Source organism: Mesocricetus auratus, unplaced genomic scaffold (assembly GCF_017639785.1).
Source record: "Mesocricetus auratus isolate SY011 unplaced genomic scaffold, BCM_Maur_2.0 Super-Scaffold_6730, whole genome shotgun sequence".
NCBI lineage: Eukaryota > Metazoa > Chordata > Mammalia > Rodentia > Cricetidae > Mesocricetus > Mesocricetus auratus.
In genome coordinates this window covers 111861676-111882832 of record NW_024429184.1, presented here as the reverse complement: position 1 = coordinate 111882832, position 21157 = coordinate 111861676, and the positions used below count along the sequence as shown (strand labels likewise).

Genomic DNA, 21157 nt, shown 5'->3' with positions numbered 1-21157 from the left:
TTATCTCAAATTGTATTTATTTGACATGTTTTGCTTTTGTGGAAATTTTTATTGTAGAATTATGAATTGGCAAAATTCTACAGTTTCCTCACCCCTGACCCTCTGGTTTGAAGCTTCTATTATGCACTTGTGTAACCCCAGCACTCCTGTGTTGAGATGGGAGGTAGAGCCAGAAGACCCTAACCCCCACCTAGCCAGGACTGAGTGTAGTAGCAGAAACAAGAGACTTCCTCAACAAGGTTGAAGGTGAAAGCTCTCCTCTGACATGCACACCCACATTTACACACTTGTGCACAAATGTACAAACACAAAATTCAAGTAAATGAATAAAGCTTTCCATTTTCTTTGGGGTTTTCTAATTTGATTCAAAACATTCAAGTTCATTCCCAATTAGAAATAGTAGGATTCTTTTTTAATTTTGGCATTTAGTAATAGTTCCCCTCATCGTGTGCATGCGTGTGTGCGTGCGTGCGTACGTGTGTGTGTGTGTGTGTGTGTGAGTGTGTATTATTAGAGATTGAAGCCAAGGCTTCACCCACACTAGGCAAAGCACTGTATCATGGGCAACATTCTGAACTCTCTTAGCATTTTATCTTGATTGGGGTTAATAGCATTTCTTGAATTTTTAGTTTAATGACTTTCATAAATTTTAAACAATCTCAGCCAGTGTCTCTTTAAATATTGATACTGCTCATCACTTCTTTCACTTATACTTCTTAGATTTCAATTCAAAACATCTTAGCCCTTTAAACTTGGCCTCATGTATCTTTTAGGCTACTTTATATTTCCTGTAGTTTTTACTTATTGCTTCAACCTGAATATTTACTGACCTAGCAGGCCAGTGATCTACTGAATCCTGAATTCAATTTTTGCATGCCTGTCTTTTCCTGAGTCTCTCACTGAAGACCATGACATGGCTATAGAATGTATCTGTGTTTCCTTCATTCCCTACTCATTTTTCCTACTTGATGTTGTTGGTATTGCACCTGTGCCTCCTGGCTCTAGAAAATGCTACAGAACTGCACTGCCCCTGGAAGCCTTCTTTTGTTGTTTGTGTTCCCAAGAAAAGGGCCATTATGTTGCTTGCTTGGAGTAATTGGATGTTATTTGCATATCAGACAAGTCTTTGTAAGCCTCAGAGTACATCATTGATCTATAGCTGTCTGCTGGCTTAAAAGTGGGACAATGACAGCTGATTTCAGTGTCCCCACAGTGCAAGTGCAGGGCTCTGCCCTCCCTCCAGCAGCAAAGCAGCTCTTTATCTCGATAACTTGGCCTGGACAACATTCTGATCAAGAGGGTACCATCCTATGCCAGTGGGGATGAGAATCTCAGCTCTACCCTGAGATATAACAGTAGCCTCTCACCCATAGTTTTGTTTTCTATGGTTTGTTATCCAGTCAATCATGCCCCCAAATTATTAAGTGAGAAATTCTAAATTTAGCAATTTATAATTTAAGTAACTTTTATTTATAGTCTATTATAAAGTAGTGGTCTCCTTTGTTGCTAGCTTGTTGCTACTCTCTTGCTATTCTTAATTTATAAATCACAATTCACCCAGGGTATATGTCCTAGTTTGCTTTGATAAAACACTGATCAAAATCAATTTAGGGAGGGAAAGGTTTATTTGGCTTACCCATTCTTATTACAGTACGTCATTAATGAAAGTAAGGAGGAAAAATGCAAAGGCAGGAATCTGGAGGCAAGAATCAATAGAGAAGTCATGGAAGAATTCTGACTTGCTCTCAATGGCTTCCTTCCTTCCTTCTTTCCTTCCTTCCTTCCTTCTTTCCTTTCTTCCTTCTTCCTTTCCTTTCCTTTTTTTCTTTTATGTTTTGTAGGCTTACATTAAAAAAACTTTTTTTTAGTTTACATACCAATCCCAGTTCCCACTCCCTCCCTTCCTCCACTCCCTCCATATACCCCCTATACCACTCCCCATCTACTCCTCAGAAAGGGTGAGGCCTCCCATGGGGAGTCAACAAAATCAGTTATGTCATGTTGAGGTAGGACCAAGCTCCCCTCCCCCATCCAGGCTGAACAAGGTATCCCTCCATTGAGAATGGGCTCCAAAAGCACCCAGGACCACCTGCCCAGGAGTGGCCCCATGCACAGTAAGCTTTCTACATCAATTGCCAATCAAGAAAATACCACAGAGACTTGACCACCGGCCAGTCTGAAGGAGATAATTCCTCCATTGAGGCTTCCTTTTCTCAGCTGACTCCAGCTTATGTCAAGTTGAAAAAGAAAAGAGAAAGCACAATATGCACAAATGGAAAAGACGTATGAAGTGCAGAGTGTGGTACTGCAATAGCTGGCCACCTAGGAGCCTGAAACCTACCAAGAACTCCACCAAGGAGGGCGGAGCGGGGGGAGGAAGAAAGGAGAACCAGCTCACTTAACAACGCCACAGTCCACAGCCTGGCTACTGTAATCTCCTTTGGTGGTTTTCAGCAGTCCAAATGGTAACCATTAGGGTATTCTCAGAACTTGGTCCCAGGCCCCCTTCTCTTTTCGGTTTCTACCTTTTCTCTCAATGATCATCTGGGGTCATGGCTTGATGAATCATTTAGATCTCCATTTCCTTCCCCTTTCGAGTACTCCAGTCTCCAATGACTTCTGGCCTATTTGATATCATCTCACTTATGGACACACAACTCAGAGCTAAGGTATCCAAACAGAACTCTGATACCCTGTAACAGAGGTCTTGGAAACGCCTGTTCTAATGCAGCAGTTCAACAGTCATTGATGTGGTTCATCAAAGCAGTTTTAGGCGTTTGACATGTTGTAGTATTTCTATTTTAGTTCGTCTCTTTGCATTAGCATATAAATTCCATGGGAATAGAGAGAACATTACCCTGTGTGTTAGTTCATGATCAATATCCATAACTTGGTGCAGGTCATCGTATCAGATACTGAATGACTTATGGAATGAATATCAAAAGATATTCACACTGGAGCAGAGGAATAAACTAGAGCCAGACTTTAGATCTTTTTCTTATTTGACTTCTGATTAGAATAGAGAAGCAGAATTGTGTGCAGTTTATGAGGCTAAGCTTCATTCTCATTCATTGCCATGTATAAGCCTTCATCAACCCACCAGCCTTGGGGCTGTCATTCATATCTCACTTAAACTTTTCTAATGTGTATGCAGTCCTATCATACTTACTTGTAGTTGTTCCCACACTCACTCTCTTCTCTCCATCATCTGCAACCCTAACCCTAACTTGCACCCTCTCTCGTCAACGAAGCCTCCGAGCCTCTTACCAGCCCCTGCCCCTCACTCTTGTTCTCCTATAATTAATTTTCCACAAAGCAACTGTACCTTGTAAAATAAATAAAAGCACATTGTGTCCTTGAGCTACCCTGAATAACCAAAGGTTTTCCATCATGCTTAGATAAAAACCAGGCACTGACCTTGGCTTGTGTGTCTGTGCAGGGTTTGGCAACTGCTTTCTGTTATGACTCTGGCTTCATTCTTCTTCTCATTAGGTCCCACACTGCTCTGCTGTCTTTTATAGTAACGTAGTAAGCTTACTGTTTTTAATGATGTTATTTCAATTACCTAGATTTATTTTATGTGTCTGAGTGTGTGCCTGCATGTATGTAAACACATGCACCTTGTGTGTTGCTAGTGCACAAAGAGGTCAGAAGAAGGAATGAGGTCATCTGCAACCGGAATAACTGATGGTTGTGAGCCGCCATGTAGGTGCCGGGAGCTGGACATGGGTTCTCCATGAGAACAACACAAAGACACACCACACATAGAAACACAACCACAGAGCCATCTCTGAAGCTGTTCCCATGTTTAAAACTTATTAGGTCTTTGAGAATTTTGTACAATGTGTTTTAATCATATTCACACCCTCTCCAACTCTTTCCTTCCCTGTCTCATTAACTTTGTGTCCTTAAAGAAAAACCATTGAGACCAACTCATGCTGCCCATATATTCTTGGATGGGTGATCTTCTACTGAAGTTTAGTTGACTGAGCAGGAAGCTACACTCTCAGAGAAAAAAATGACTCTCTTTCTCCGGCAACTAAAAGTTGTCAATGGCTTCATGGCCAAGGATGGGTCAGATATGTGCCCAATTCCCCTCTTCGTGCAGGATTTTGTCTGGTTTGGACTTGCACAACTCTTGTGTATGCTGTTACAACTGCTGTGAGTTCATATGTACCATGCTATGTCCAGAGACACTATTTCATTATATTTGCCTACCACCTCAGGCTCTTCCCCTCTTCTCCTCACACTCTTCTGCTATTCTGAAATGATCCATGAGCCTTGGAAAGAGGAATGGTGGTATACATGTTCTATTTATGGCTGAGCATTATGAAGTCTCTTGTTTTCTGTGCCTTGGTCAATTACAGGTCTCTGCATTAATAAATATTCAACAGAAAAGATGAAAATTGAAAGAAGATAATAGTCTATTATTTTTTGGACTGAATCATAATTTATTCTTTATTAAAAAGGAAGTAGATTAAATAAAGTTTAAAATCCATGCTTTTTCTTTGTCTACATTCCATTTTCTTATAGAACTATTCTGAATTTGTTATAGCAAAAATAATCTCACATATTTTGATCTTTTATTGGAGCCAAATAATGTACCTGATTATCTAATTTATTTACTAGGTTAACTCTTTCAATGAGGTCCTGTTATTGTATATACAAGGCACAAGGTATAGAATGTTTCTATCTTATTTCCAAGATCAAAAAGCTAACTAACATTCCATTTGACCATCTCAATTAAATTCAGACATCAGCTCCTATGATAAAGAAGATGCTGGTTTGACTATAAGTGCTCTTGAACAAACCTTCTAGGAATTTCTTATGATACTAGAGACTAGGAGTGAAGTGAACAGTGAGTACCATCTGCTTATCAAGATAATCTGATAAAATATTGGTAGCAAACTCTGAAATACATCAGCCAGTGTCATTCTTGGAAAGAAGTTTGAGCCAATGAGCAAAATCAGGTTACTATCCCTCTTCTGATTGAACAGTAAGTAACAATTCCCAAAGCTTTGTAATCAGGAAAATCAGAACGGCTGCCTTTGATGACCACTCAACCTTGGGTAACAGCTTGAGTAACTTACTTTATTACTTAGGAAGCAAACTTACAAATAAAGTTGAAAATATTTATTTCTGAGACATTTATGGCTTGAAGTAGGAGAAAAAAATCTAGGAAAATAAAAGACCATATAGACTGAAAGACTGTGTTTCACATAACCTTAAATATTTTAATGAAATGAAAGGAGGAAAGACAGTGTAGGTGTCTCGATTATTGAATAAATTTTAAATTCTCAGTTGGTCACTTAGTACCATAAAGATACAAACCTGCTGAATCATTTTACATGGTATTTTAATAATGGTTCCTAGTATCCAATGGATTTTCTTGTTTTTTTTTTCAGTTTCCTACATTAAGCAAACTGTAAAGTGTAGTTTTCTGCATTTGGAAGATAAACTCTTTCTTTAAAATTGATTAATTGCAATCATAGCATTAATTTTTTTAAATAGTCATTATAGTGATAATTTTCTTTGCAAATGAATGGATACAATGAAGGGTTAACATATTAAATTAAAAAATCAATCTGACCAATTAAAGAGTTAAACAACTCTGTGAACAACACTATGCATTAGCTTATTTGATTCTATGTTAATTCTACAAACTAAGTAACTTTGCCCAAGATAGCCTGTGGTAGATGCAAATAAACCTAGGCAGTCTAACTTGGGAACTCATCCATGTTGGCTTTAGGCAATTTCCTGTAGTTCCTGGTAACTATGAGTGTGCATTGAGATAGAAATACGTATACATACAGATGCATGTACACATTCATAAATATTTATGCAAGTTCTCTACCCTCTAACACTCTGAAATTTCCCGTTGTAGCTGTTTCTTTTGTCTCTGTTTGTTAGAGAAGTTTCAGGATGGGAATGATGGTGAGAGCCTGTAGTCCTAGCTGCGGGGGAAACTGAGGCAGATGAATCAAGGATTTTCAGTCTTTTAGCAGCATAAAGAAGTTTCTCTACTGACCACAAAACCAAACAAAAACCAAACCAACCAACCAAACAAACAAACAAACAGAGGCTTAAAAAATGCCAGCTGAGGGTGTGATTCTGTGTATTGCAAAGTGGCTTGGGGACTGGGAAACATTTATTCCCATTTTCCTTGCAATTCTGCATAACTTGGGATTTTATTTTTAATTTATTGAGATGGGGTTTTGGTGCTGAGAGTTGCACAACTGGTGTGCGTGCGTGTGTGCGTGTGTGTGTGTGTGTGTGTGTGCACCTTGCCACATGTGTGAGAGAGGAGCCATTGTGGACTGTGAGAAATGTATGTGGGTGCCATCTGCTCACTGTGGAATGGAACTTAGAGCCACCAGCACCTTCAGAGTGATGTGAGAGAGAATGAGTCAGGCTGGGAACAACATTTTTTGCCTGCCCACTCGTAGGCATATCGCCAAGTTTTATTTTATGTTTTAGGTTCTAGTCTTCAGATTCAGACGAAAGAGTGATATTTATGAGGCTGCTGGTGGATACTTTTCATAAGAATTATGATTGGTGAAAAGACTTGTCTTTCCTGAAGTTGGTCATCTATTTCTTTAACCTTTGTACACCAGCATCTAGTCTGCTGTCTGGAACAGAATCAAGACCTAATAAATATTTGCAGGTGAATGGGTGAATATTAAAGGTTTTGGTTTTATTAGATCAGATTCCATCTAGAGTCTTTACTTTCCTGGGTCACTGAGATGCTGGCAACTCAGATTGTGCTATGGCATATTTTTAGACTCAAGGTTCTTTGACCTTGTCTTAGCTATGTTTCTATTGCTGTGATAAATAGCATGACTAACAGCAGCTTGAGGAGGAAAGGGTTTGCCGCATCTTACAGTAGACCATCAACCAGGGCAATACGGGCAGGAACCTGGAGGCAGGAACTGATGCAGAGACCACAGGAGGAACATTGCTTCCTGGGTTATTTCTCCTGGCCTTCTCAGTTTGTTTCCTTATACCACCCAGACCACCTACAAAGAGGTGGCATGCCTGCGATGGGCAGGCTCCTCACACTAATTATCACCCAAGAAGATGCCTCACAGGCTTGCCTGCAGGTCAATCTTATGGAGCTGTTTTCTCAATTGAACTTTCCTCTCTTCAGGTAACTCTAGCTTGTATCAAGCAGACCTATTAGCAAACCTATTTCTTAATTAATTTAATATACCAACCACAGTTTCCCTCCTCTCCTCTTGTTCCCTCCCACACCCCCTTCTGCCCTCTCCCATCCACCCCTCCTCTGTCTCCATTCATATTTTTAAGGGCGTGTAGAGACATCATTAAATCAGTAAGGGTTTAAAAACAGAATGAACTGGGAATAACTCATGGCATAAAGCATGCTGTTATTCTCATTGGGTTTATATTGTTTGGGTTAAACAAGAAACAAATGACAGAGTAACAGGGCTGGTGGTAGCGCATATTACAGAAAAGCAAGAAAAGTAGAAATAGCATGAAAGATGAGCACCAGATAGTGTGGACCCAACAATCAATCTTTCTGGGGAAAGCACTGTCTAGATCCTAGAAGAAATTTAATGAGTGTTTCAGAAGGCTTGCTTCTATTAAATCAAACTTCTCAAGGCTTTCAAGGATCCCGAAATCCTAAAGCACTGGGGAAATTATGTTCTGCTGTTTGCTTGCTTGGTTTTAGCAATGTGGAATCAAAAGGCCGGGGAAAGTGAAATTCTAGAGGAGACAGCCAGGAGATTAGAGAAGGTAGCATAGGGGCGGGGCACTTTAGTTGATTATATCAGTTTATCACACTATTCATTTGAAATATTCTTCTCTCTTCACGTCAGATGAGGTACAGAAAGAAAGATCCAGGAAGTAGCTTAAAATCACTCGGCTAGAGATGGAAAACCCAGGAGTGAGTGCAAACAGCTAAGGCAGCTATTTCTTTATGGAGTTAACTCAGGGGATGCTAGATCAAAAGCCTGCGTTTTAAACCACGGCGATAATACTGCTTCTTTCAAATGTGATGAAATAAAAGGGCTTAATTTTGGGAGTATGGCTCAGTGCTCAGCTGTGGGTGTCTGTTTCTGCTTTGATCAGCTAGTGGGTCAAGGTTCTAGCAATAGACTAGCCAAGGTAGTCTCAATCTCATTATAGGGGAAGGGCATCCAGTTGCAGAGAGGGAGGAGAGATGACCAAATGAACCAAGACAGAACTGGAGATACTGGCAGAAACAGTTGACCTGACCTAGTGAGAGCACGCAGACCCTAGTGGTAAACCGGGAGAACCAGCATTGGGCCAAACCAAGACCTCTGAATGTGGGTACCAGCTGGGAGGCCAAGGCAGTCTATGTAACCTCTAACAGTGGAGCCAGGGTTTATTCCTAGGCCACAAATGAATTTTGAGAGCCCTTTCCCTATGGAGGGATAGTATTATAGCCCAGATATGGAAAGGAGGGCCTGGGGCTCTTCACCAAATGATGTGATGGACTTTGATGATCCCCCTGGAGGGTCTCAGTATCCCTGGGGATTGGATGGTGGGTGTGTTGGGGAATCGGTGGGAAGCATGGAAGGATGGGAGAGCGAGGGAATGGGGGGATGGATATGTAAATAAGAGTGTTTCTGAAAATAAAAAAGGGGATTACTTTTTAAAGGGATTTTCTATTTTAAAAGGTAACCCTACAAGCCAGGTAGCCACACTCCTTCATTCTAGCACTTGGGAGGCAGAAGCAGACAGATCTCTGTGAGTTCAAGGCCAGCCTGGTCTACAGAGTGAGTTCCAGGACAACCTGGCTACACGAGCTAAACCCAGTTTCCAAAAACCAAAACCAAACAAACAATAACAACAACAGCAAACAAACAAACAAACCCAAAAGGAAAACAAAGAAGAACCCTTCAAACTCTGCAGCACAAGGCTATGGTATTCCTCACACGTCCTTTATTTCTTGAACACACTCTACAGCACAAGGCTATGGTATTCCTCACACATCCTTTATTTCTTGAGCACATCAGATTACTCCAGTCTCTGGGGTTTTGTGTTTACAGGTCCTTCAGCCTGGAATGGCCTTCTCTAAGTTTTTCATGGGGCTGATTCTTTATCCCAGGTCAAGTTTCAGCTCAAGCCAACCCCTTTAACAGAAGGCGCCCACATCGACTCCATTCCCATCGCTCACCATCCCTTAGTCACTCCCCCCTCCTCGTTCTATTTTTGTCTTCTTTCCTGCTCTGACCCTGACTTCAATGTTTCTGGTCACCGTCGCTCCCTGTGTTTGTCTGTTTCCTGCCTGGAAGCACCATGAGTGTAGCCACAATGGCTGCTTGTTCATGGAAATTTCTCAAATTTCTCAGGAGCTTCAAAAACATTTGACAGCAAGAAAAGAAATGTAGCACATGGTGGATGACTACCATGGAGGTAACCTACCACTTTCTGATCGGACTTGGAGGCTATTCCACAGGAGCAAATCAATGTCGGATACTGTAAACCCCATCAAATATTCCTGCTTGAGGAAGAGGTCATAGACCCTGAGGGGAATACACTTTTGTTGCTCAGTTATATGGAAGGAGTTTCAAATTACTCATAAATATCTGTTTATACCCATAGACATATGCTACTCTTAGCCTTAATCGGAAAAATGTCTCTTCGACATGAACTACAGTGAATTGCAGACTTAGGGCTGCCCAAGATGCTAAAACTAAGTGGAGGCTTATGCTCCAAGACGATATTTATTCCACCTCCTTTGAGGCTCAGGGAACACTGCAGAAAAGGGTGCAGAAAGACTGTAAGGGTCTGAAGACTGGGAGAAGGGCCGAGAAGAGCTCTTCTAGGTACAGCGAAACCCCTGAAATCATGAACTCAGCAAATGTGGTTACTGGCCCTGGGCCTGAATGGGGATTGCCTTGCCAGCTGCCATCTACACTTAGTGATGATCTATCGGCTTCTGAGAGATTCTGAGAGAAAGGAAGTCATTGTCTTCAGAAGGATATCCATTGGTGAGTGACCTGGCTACAATAGTTTGTTTAGAGTAGAAGTCAAACTTCCTCCTCTACGCTGTAAGTGATGGCACATGACGCAAGTGGTTTTTTATGTGTAGATTGCATATCACCAGAGCCTCTGATATTCACAAAATTCACGGGGGCCAATGCAATAACCAGACAGTACCGTATCAAGTAAACCATTTTGTGTGATGTCCAGGTCTGTGTGAGAATCAATAGAGAACTGTAACTAAGGCCTTGGCCCCATGTTCACCTCCAGGGTCATTCTCATGGATTATTTCAGCTTGGATTTAGCCGAATAGGAGCCCAAAGCACAATTTCCAAATAGAAGAACAGGAGTGACCACAAATAAAATGGATCTAGAAGAGGCTGTTGAGAGCAGGTTCAGCAAGCTCAGCCTGGGTCAGTTAGACAGAGAAAAATGTAGGCTGGCACGGCATCACGCTGGAGATTGGAACAGGAAAACTGCAGGGGACCAGTTCTGGTAAAATCTGGCTGTATCAAATTCCCACGCTGAACTCTCTTCAGGCCAGCCCCCAAACTAGTGAGTTAGGATAAGGGGCTCCATAGGAAGGAGTATGAGGTACACAATCTGGTATTGAATTAAGTGCCCAGTATGAGGAAGAAAGCACTTAGAAGTGACTTCTGGACGGCTTAATAAGTTTTCAGCTTATTCTGTGCATGTGAACAGGGCCAATTTCAAAGAAAGACGCGCTGCCTTTACAAAAGAAATCGGGCCGTTGCGTAAACTTTGCTCAGCTATTTGAAAGGAGCTGGAAGCTGAAACTAGCTCTCTCCTCAGGATTTACAAAATGCACAACTGGAGTGTGTGTGCAGCGAAGTACTTTTACAGTGCATCCTTGTCCTGCAGAGCTTCCACCAGTATCCAAGTGACTGGACTGGCAGAACAAACCACAGCGCCGGCGGTTTGGAAGCTGAGTCTGGAAGCGGCTGTTTACAGACTGAGCTGCCCCGATTACTCTGTGAAATGGTGATTGGGGGGCTACACAGGACTCTGCACTCCCTTCTAGTTCAGGCCCTGCAATGAGAATTTCCTGGAGTAAATGGGGTCCCCAGGAGAGAGCAGTGCCGCTGAAAACTGCTCAGTGCACCCGCCAAGGAGGAAATGAAGGAAGTGAACACTATCCTTTGGATTCTGGATTGAACGCAGAGGTGCTTCTCTTAGCAGGTCCTCAGAAATGCTCTTTTACTGAGGCTTGGGGAACAGCAGGCCTGTCTGTGAAGGTCGCACCTCAGCTTCCTTTCTCCACTGTTTTCAACCCTGATCCTAACTCTGAAGTCTCCCCAGCTATACCAGGCATAGAGAGAGAAGGTCCTGAACACTGTAGTCCATGACTGAAGGACGTTAGGACAGCAACTCAGCAAGGGCTGGAACCTGGAGGCAGGAGCTGATGCAGAAGGCAGGGAGGGGTGCAGCTTACTGCCTTGTTCAACATGGTTTCCTGTCTGCTTTCTTATAGAAACCAGGATCACCAGCCCGTGGATGGCACCACCCACAATGGGCTGGGCCCTCCCCAATTGATCACTAATTAAGAAAATACCTTACAGCGGGATCTTATGAAGGCATTTTCTCAATTGTGGCCGCTTCTTTTCAGATAGCTCTAGCTTGTTTCAATTTGGTAGAGGACTAGCCAGCATAATGACCATGATCGGAGGTGTAGTTATTGGAGGTTACTTGAAGGAATTTAAAATCCCTGAACTTCTGCCAGCTGTTTCCATAGGACTGTGAAAAGACAGAGTGGTAACTAGGATAGATATCTCCTAGTCTTTGCTTACAAGACTGGCTTTTGACCCTTTGGCCCCTGACAGCCCACCTCAATGCTTACATATGAATAAACAGATGAGCATACATGCAATGCTATCTAGGGGCTTTGATAAGGCAGCTCCAGCTTGCTGAATGAATAAGATCAGAAAGCATTCTTAGAGACTCTGTCCTAAGACAGCCTTTCTTGCCTTCTAAATATCATGCTTTCAAATTCAGAGTCTAGAAGGGAAACCTCCATGTCATGCCTGGAATATTTGCCGACTGTCAAACAGAGCATAGTGTGTTACTTCTGCTACCACACATCGAGAATCGAAATCTCTCTAGATGTCAGGACAAGGGACATGTACCCATATTATTCAGATGTCACAAACAAAATTAAGACACTTGGAGCACACATTGGGACACCAGCAAGTCTGCTTACACTAAGGAAACAGAAAGGACCCCTTTTAGAGATAGAGATCACGTGAATCTGTTTTTGTGTGTCCCACCCCATGAAGTGTGTTATATGTTCTTCTTCCCTTAATCTTCTCAGAGCAGTTACAAAAGTTTTCAAATCTTTTACACAATGTAACAATTGTTTTCTGGAATTTATCCCCTGGTATGATTTCCCAGTTCCTCTTTGGTTTGAGACTAAACTCTATAACTCATGTTCACAGATACAAAGTTATGTGCCTCTAAAGCCTTAACCCTTCCCTCTTGGTATTTATGTGCAGCCAATTGGCTTTCCTGCAGTAATTTCTTGTAACCTTTTTCTCTGTGCCAAGGATGTAACCCATTATAGGAAGCAAGTTCTCTGTCACTAAGCCACATTTACTCTTGATTCACCTTGAACAAAACCTCATCAGCCTTGCCCTAATGCCAACACTCTCCGTCAAAGTGTTGTCACAGGGCACAATTAATTTACTTGTCTCCCACAATGGCAGACACTGCATCTACTTTTGTATCAATGAACTATTACCTAACGCATGACAGGGATGCTCTTTCCTCATGTATCTGTAGTTTTTGAATGGATGAAACAGTATATGAGTTACTCCACTTACAAGGATGCTCATTGGCCCCATTTGCTACTGCCATCTCCAGAGCAGTTACATCTCATGAATCACCAGCAGGGTTTGCAGCAGGCTTCCCTAACGCACATCTTGGGGCTATCTATAGATTTGCCTCCCGTTTGCTTTTCTTGCTCGCTGCCTTTTTAGACACTTGTGAAGATAAAGACTTCGCCCATCTCAGCCAATCTTTTCTCTCAGTCCACTCTGCCTGTGAGGAAACGATGACTCAGAAAACTAATGGGCCAGGCTCCCTAACAACGACAATGATTTCACTGTCTGTGATTTTCCTATTACATTTCTAAAATTGGGTCCCAATGAAGGAAAGGCCTAAGGCCACAAGTATCAGGAAGAAAATATGTATCCAGAAACACAAATCAGAATGGCCCTGACTAGTGTTGGGTACAGATGGATGCCTGCAAATTGATAAGGGTCTGAGAGAATCAAATATTAAGCGAATTCCTCTGGATGAGGACATGGTGGATTGGAGGGACTCTGGCTGGGTGATCAGACAAGCTTGGCAATGACTCTGGAAAGATCTGGACAGAGACGCTCTCAGAGGAAGCACAGGCATTTAGGTGTCCACCTGGCACATCTTGCTCAGTGTCATTGGTCTTTATAATTAACATGTAAAGTTGAATTCTTCCATTTTTAAGTTGGGTAAACAGATACATAGAGGACATAGAAGTTTAAGTCAAAACCAGAACTCACCAGATTCTTAGTATTTCCAACCAAATAGGCCATCTGCACAGTGCCCACTTGGTGGGTTTGCCTGTACAGTTATGGGCAATACAGTGCAAGATTACTGCAGTCATTAACTTCCATGAGACAACATGAAGGATCAAGGACACAGTCAGCTTTTATTAAATATTTCCATTCTCTGTGTTTTCTCTTGGCTTGTGAGATCCTTCCAGATCTTCCTATGAACTCTTGAAAGTAAGTACTACTTCCAGGTGTGAGAATACACAGGCAGGGGTTGTACTTTAGGATATATCTCTTTGCCCAACAACAATCCTGCTGTATGACCTGCTAATACTGTAACAGATCTGCCTAACAAGCCAGTTTATAGGTTTATTAAACAATGAGGTTCTGTGGGATCATAGTTTCGGCCATCTCAGGATGGATATCATAGGATATCCTCTGCTTTAGGGCCTGTGGCAGCATAGCCCATCCTCCAAGCAGCTCCAGACAAATCATCTCACTTTGTAGCCATGGATAAGAACAGGAAGAGGGAAGAGGAAAGGACTAGGGTCCCACTTCCACCTCCAGGGCATCCCTCCAATGGTCTCAAACCTACTACCAGGTCCTATCCTTAATGGTTCCATTGTTTCCTGATAGTGCACCATGTCAGTTGAATAGCTCTTTCACAGGAGATTTGGGAGGGACATCCTATACAAACCTCATAGAGCAATGAGGTTTTACTCTACTCCAAGTCAACTCTCCAGCACAGAGTCAGTCATCTTCTGAAGGTATGGCAGTTTCAGGAAATGACCTCAATCTAGGACTGCTATCCCCAGACTTTTTCCCATCACCACACCCTATCCAAGTGCACAGGGCAGGGATTGATTTACTGGGATCTCTCCAGACATGAAGAATATTAATATTACTAGCTATTTTTTTCTTGAATTAATCACCATTTGGCACCACACTGTATGCTTGAAATGGATTACATTTACTCAACAAAGCAACTATTAAGTGCATAAATTTTATCCCTTCTTTTATATGTGACAAAAGCCAAGGAATTGGCTTTCTCTATGTTAGGTAGACATTTCAGTCAATACCTGAATAATCAATCTTGAAGCAAATTCACAGTTACCTTGAAGCAGATAAATACTGAACAGAAGGTAACTGGCTTTTCAGGAGGGTGACAATGACCTTGATTCTTCCCAGAGCAACCATGTTTCTGCCAGATATGTTTGAATGCCTTTACCATAAACAGAGTCTCTTCAACTGCAGGATTTTACTCTATCATTTCAGGTGAACTGGCTGAGAAAATTTCCTCCCAGTACTCTCCCATTGAGCCTGCGCATACTCCTTCCTTTACTTTGACTATTTAATTCCTACCTCTGATTCACAAAATACTTAATTGGTAAATCCTATATTATGTATTTAGAGGTCCCTTGTCTAGAGAATCCAAACCTGAAGAGCTGTGATGCAGTCATATGGATTTCCCATGGGTGATTCTTATGCACAGCTGGGGTTAAAAGCGATGGACAAAGTTGTGTGTGAGTCAGCATCTTAAGCTAGGAAAAAAAAAAGCATCTTTCTTTTCCCCATGTGCTGAGGACAATTCCTGAAATTTTGTGGAGCAGATAAGAACTTGGCCTCCAGTATCAGACAGTCTGGGCACAAGCCCCAATCAGCTACATTTTAGCCTGGTGGTTCTAGGTGCTTTACCTAACTAACCACTCCTTGCCTTGTATCTTTATCTAGCTAAAGGTACAAAGGTGATATTTTTGAGACATATTAGCTATATGCCTAACACAGGCACATAACAAGCTAATGGAGGCAAGCCCACGCCCCCAAAAAATCAATAAATAAGAAACTACTAATACCCACTGTGGCAAGTACAACAGGGATAAAAGAAATCACAAGATGCTCCATTAAATATATATATATGTATATATGTGTGTGTGTACTTTACTGCACTATTTTTTCATTTTCATAACCATATGTTGCTAGTGTTAGAGAACAAATGCACTAGTTTAATAACTGAAAGTCTGTAGATCATTATCAATGCAGTGACTAGAACTCCCACACCTCCATTTGTGAAATCTTCCAAAAGAAAGACATCTTTTAGATCAGTTTTCCAGGACGAGTAGGGGTTTGTGCACAGAAATGCCACAAGAATAATTCATGCTGAAGAGGGTGTACTTGCAAAACATGGCCCCTTGTTCTTTTAGGAAATGAACCCCATCCTGATTGGTTAGCAACCAAAGTATGTCTTGCAGTGGCTGTTCTCAGATTAGGCTCCAAAAAATATCAGCAAGTCTCCTTTTACTTTACTGCCACTCATTCCTGTGGCTTTTTCTTCCCCCTTGGCCTGTATGCTGCCTCGAACAATTTCTTTTAGCTGCAATTTAGTTGTCTTCCCAGTTCGGAAGCCATTGTTTTCTCCTGGATGATTCCTCTACTATCAAGGGAGAGGAAGTTGAGAGATCCCTTATATGATTAGTCACATAGAACTGTCCTTGTTTCTGACTATATCCTTTTATCTCAAGGTAAGGAACCATAGGACTAACTCAATGGCTCAGTTGGCAAGGAGCATATCTGCAAGACTGACGACTGGTTTCATGCCCAGAACCAACATGGTAGAAGGGGAGAAATGATTCCATGTGCACCATGACACACTCTCAAACAAACAAAAACAAACATGAATTTAAAAAATAGCATTGCAGTAGAACCTGTCTCTGAAAGTATGTCTGCCTGAAGATCCCCAGCCTGCAATGACTAAGACACTTGTGTATATATGGAGGTTGTATTATATTTATGTTAGTGTGCTTTCTGCAATGTTATACACATGGTTTTGCATTTCATTTACATGATAGCCTCACCTGTGTCATTCTTCCATTCTAGTGTCTATTATGCACTGGACATTGTCCTGGTGTTGGAGGTGCAGAAGAGAGCACAGTTACACATGGGCTTGCTTCCACACCAATGTCAGTCAGAGTAGCGGGGCAACAAAGATGTCATCATAATTTATTCACAATAGCAAACTAGCTGTGTTCTCTGAAGTAAAGAAACACAGTCTTAAATAGCTATGAACATGGGCCATGGATGGCTTCTGGGCTGCAACTGAGTTGAAGGCTGAAACAACAGTCATTATGGCAAAGTGGATCCCTAAAAGTCTATGGTTGGATGTTGAATGCCGAGGGACCAGCGATGGACTCTGTAGCCAGAGACCAGTCAAGATGGAAATACTTAAGGCCAAGCAGGGAGAGAGGTTGAACAGGTAGCAGAACAAATAGGATTTTAAATACAGATATGTTTAAGGGCACAGGATGGAAAGTAGCCATATTTACTTATTTTGATGCATGCATGTGAATGCATGGTTGCACATGCATGCAAAGGCCAGAGCAGTATTGGGAGCACTTTCTTCTATCACTCTCTGCTTTGCTGCCTTGAGATGATCTCTCACCGAACCATAACGTTTGCCATTTGGAGTCAACTGGCTAATCAGTGAACACTTCACTCCCCAATACTGGGATTACAGGTACACATAGCTATGTCCAACTTTTTATATGGGGGCTAAGAATTTGAACTCAGGCCTACATGCTTACAGAACAACTTTCCTTTTATCTACAGTGCCATCTCCATAGGGCTCCCCTTTAAAAACATTTTTTTATTTGCTAATTTAATTATTTATTTATTATGTGTGTGAGAATTATGCCTGGTTGTATGTGTGTGTGTGTGTGTATCACTTGCATGCCTGGAGCCCATGGAGGCCAGAAGAGGGGGTCAGATATGCTGGAAATGGAGCTACAGATGTCAGCTGCCTTGTGGGTACTAAGAATTTAGTTCAAGTCCTTTGCAAGAGCAGCCAAAGCTTCTAACTGCTGTGCCATGTAATGAGTCCCAGGGCTCCATATTTTAAACAAATCATTCTGACTACTATATGAAGAAACAAGCCTTGGTCAGATGGGTTAAATAGCAGAGAAAGAGGGAAATTCAAAAAGAAAAAAGAACCAAGTTGTGAAGCTCATATTCTAGATTTACTTTCCATATGAAGTATCATTTTGTCTTTGGACAATGCATTGAACATCACAAATTCAATGAACATGAAGGCCAGTTTGCCATCATCATTACCATTGTCAAAGCCCCCTCTGTGGTATTCTGAATGTATTTCTTTGAAGCCATCCTCTGGAAACCAAGGTTCAGTGGCGCTAACATCTAATATCACCTTGCTGGCATGCAGCAGAGCTAGGATCCCAAGCCAGGATCTTCCTGATGTGGGAAAACAGCACTAAGACAACTCAAGACGTCAATGTACAGTGTTCTTTGCCCAAGAGGCCCAGCACCACTTTACATTCTAAAGTTGCTTTAGAATTATTCTTAGGGGAATTGTTGGGCCATTTTGTATTTACTTTATGATAGTAAAAGATTATTCTTTCTTCACATATCCAGTTAAATAAAATGTGGCATTCATACCTGTGAATAAATAGGCTCAAGTGTAGAGTAAGAAAGTTGCTAAAAAGAAACACATGTCTAGTGAAAGGCAAAACAAACTCAGACTCTTTCTGACCTGTTTTTCTCCTTACATGGACTTTAAATACGGTGACACTACAATATGTTTGAGGAAGCTGTTTGGGCTTGGAGATGGCAAAATAAAGAAAATGTGAACCTCCCAGGAAACATGGGACACCGTAATCAAAGCCAGACAGTGCCTGTCATTTACAGAGCTTTAGGAAGACTGTTATCTTTCACATTTCATTCTCAACCTCCGTGGGATGAGGGCTTCTTACTTCTGCATTACAGAAGAGATTGGGTGCAGAGCAATTAGTATAGTGGGCCAGCTGGCCTGTTATCTGACTCATGTCCTTTCCACTATGTCCCAAGGCTTCGTCCATGATGTTATTTTGGTGGGTGTTATTCTCCTTCCTAACTGTCTTTATTAGATTTACAATGAATTCAAATATAGGACTTCTGATTTCCATCCTTGAGTCTGTTGATGGGGGGGGGGTGAAGCAGAAGTTGTTTGTTTTGAGACAAAGTGATGTTTCCATTTTGGTAGAGTAAATTAAACTGGTTTAAAAGTACTTAAAAGTCATTCTTGTTGTGGTAGCTGTTCTGTCCATATGACCAGAGTATTTAGTTTTGATCAATGCACAAAACAACTGAAATTGAGTGTTTGGGTTTTCAGAGTCCCAACAGGGAGGAGAGAAAAAGGGAGGCAATCTGGGAGCCAATCAGAATATAAAGCCATCGAGGCCCCTTCCAAATGGCATCAGGTCTTCTGTATGTGAAAAGTTCTAGAGATCCTGATCCATGCCACCTTCTTCTATCTCCTGCCCCAATATTTATAGGAATACATGTAGAGATTTATTAGGCTCTCCCTGCTCCCAATGAGGAAGAAAAAAGTTTCCAGTGGGCCATTTGCTTTTTAGCTATCAGCATATTTAAAGGGATGCATGCAAATGCAAAAACAGCGTATGTAAGGTATTAATGTCTATGAAAATGCTGTCCCCAGTCTCAATGCTAAAGTCATCCCAAACACCTTCTCCCTTCCCCATGAGAAGAGACTGAAAACGCATTTCATCCCCAAAGGCTGCTTCTCTCATACACTATCCACAGCCCTCAATCCCAGACTCCTCCTGCAAGGGTGAGAAATAAGCGTGGCTCAGAAGAGGCTGCCCGCCCTCTCCATCCAAGAAGATGGTGGCTGGACTGAGGCGGCCTCGCCATCGGTGTCCTCTTTAATATAGTCCCACTTCTAGGACAACTCCTAAACCTGAAGATTATCCAGCCTAATTGCTTTACATGAAATGTACTTTCCAGGGATCATCAGATCTAAAGAAACAGGCAAATCACACACGAAAGAAACACGGCCAGCTCCTTGCTGGAGAATTGCTGAGATCTGCAGTGCTTACTCGAAGAGGTACTGCCAGATGTTTACAAGGCACACATGTTCACGGAGAAAGTACACACCCACGTATACAGGCTGCAGCCGAGGCAGTCCCGGACAGAAGCCAGGGCTAGGGAGATTCTCTGTGAGGCCAGTACATGCTCCTCTCAGAGAATTAAGTTAGAAACCCCACAGAACACATTTCTAGCAAGTACCAAAACTCAGCAACCTAAGTGCAGACCTAACTCCAGTCTAACAACCACCACTCGCTCACTCCCCAGTCACAGACTATGCTAATTCTATTTTGCTAATTGCTTTCTTGGGCATGCACCAAGTTATTGAGCAGTGACACTACAGAGCTAGGATAAATGTGTGTGGCAGCATGCACTGATGGTTTCTCCTCAGCACTAGTTCCAAAGACTTGTTTGCACGGTAAATGGAATGAGGGAAAACTGACAAAATATTTCTGAATGATTTTTCAGGTCGGCTGCCAGCTTTGAGATCACCTTCGCAACATTAGCCTGCACTTCAGAAAATACTTCCCTCTCCTTGGAGGAGGCAGGCTGGCTTTTCAGAGCAGATCTATATGTCAAGATACCAGCTTTCCCAGGGACGCCAGTCATCTAGTAAACTGCAGAAAGCAGCCTCAGCAGAGCCTGTGGGAAGTCCGACACCAGCCCACTTTGTCCCACCCACCCACACACTCTCCCTCTCTGGTCTGTACCTTCCGTGTGGCAGCTGGAAGAGAGGATGGTGTTTGGAGGTCTGAAGATGTAAGGCAGGTAACGAGAGAAGCATTTCATCTTCCAAAGGAAAAAGAAAATTCTAAATGAAAAACCAGTCTCCCGAATCCATAAGGATTCTCTCGGCCTTGAAAGCTGGCTACATCACCAATATGTTTATGTAGGTTCTCTCCCAGATCTGCAGAGCTTGGGAGCCCAAGGAATAACTGGAGATGGGTCCCATTTTGCCATCAGCGCCAGGAAGCAAAGCCTTACATTTCTGCAGGCAGCTCAAACTCAGAAGCCCCCAAGCAAGCTGGGATAGAGCCTCTTCATTGGCTGCAGCTCCTCCGAGCAGGATTGCTGAGTAAGTCAGTCCTGCCTGTAAACACACGCTAAAATGCTCTGCCTGAAGCGTCCACCTTTCCCAGTGTGTCCGTCTCTCAGTAATAGCAATGCAGCCGGACACGGGAGTGGTGACGATAAGTGACCATCTCCTACTTAGCTGAAAGATCAGATTAAACAAAGACAGCATAGTGTTCTGCCCTGGAGGGGCTGGCTGTTCAAAGGAGCTACCCGTAATGCCACGGATCTCAGGAATATTAAAGTACAGTGCAATGAAATGGGTCTCTGTCCTGAGCTTAATCTAGATTTAGTTCTTTTTTTTTTTTTTTTAATTCTAAAGCTCAAACAATAGGGCTATTTATCATTTAGGTGAAGCCAAAAGCTGGGTTGAGCAGTCAGGGACGGAGGGCTAACAGAGACAGCTTCACTATAGCGTCCTCCTGCGCTCCACCCCCTCCCCAGCCATATCGCTGAAGCATGAATTTGGTCCTCAGCTGCCCTCTGTACAATTGTAAAGTCACAACACAAGGGAAGAGACCAACTCAAGGCAACTGACGCTCTAACAGCTCATGACCCTGATGGCATAGAAAAATACAGCAAGTATGTTAGCTCAGGAATTACATGAGAGAGAGAGAGAATGAGAGAGAATATTAAAAATATGACTATTACTGGACACTAATTTGGGCTTGGTTTAGTTTGGGTGCATGAAATAA

General features: G+C 42.2%; 1 protein-coding gene across 4 annotated transcripts in view; it reads right to left on the bottom strand.

The window, feature by feature from the left end:
- Positions 1 to 20538, bottom strand: part of Ppp2r2b (protein phosphatase 2 regulatory subunit Bbeta) — a 390383-nt gene extending 369845 nt beyond the window's left edge. The window contains exon 1 of one of the 4 annotated variants that reach the window (XM_040741864.1): positions 20102 to 20538. In XM_040741864.1, the coding sequence (XP_040597798.1) occupies positions 20102 to 20175 (74 nt within the window). In that variant the 5' untranslated portion in view covers positions 20176 to 20538. The remainder of the gene's footprint in view (positions 1 to 20101) is intronic. The other 3 variants (XM_040741866.1, XM_040741865.1, XM_040741871.1) reach the window with 3 other exon arrangements.
- Between the last annotated feature and the right edge of the window lie 619 nt (positions 20539 to 21157).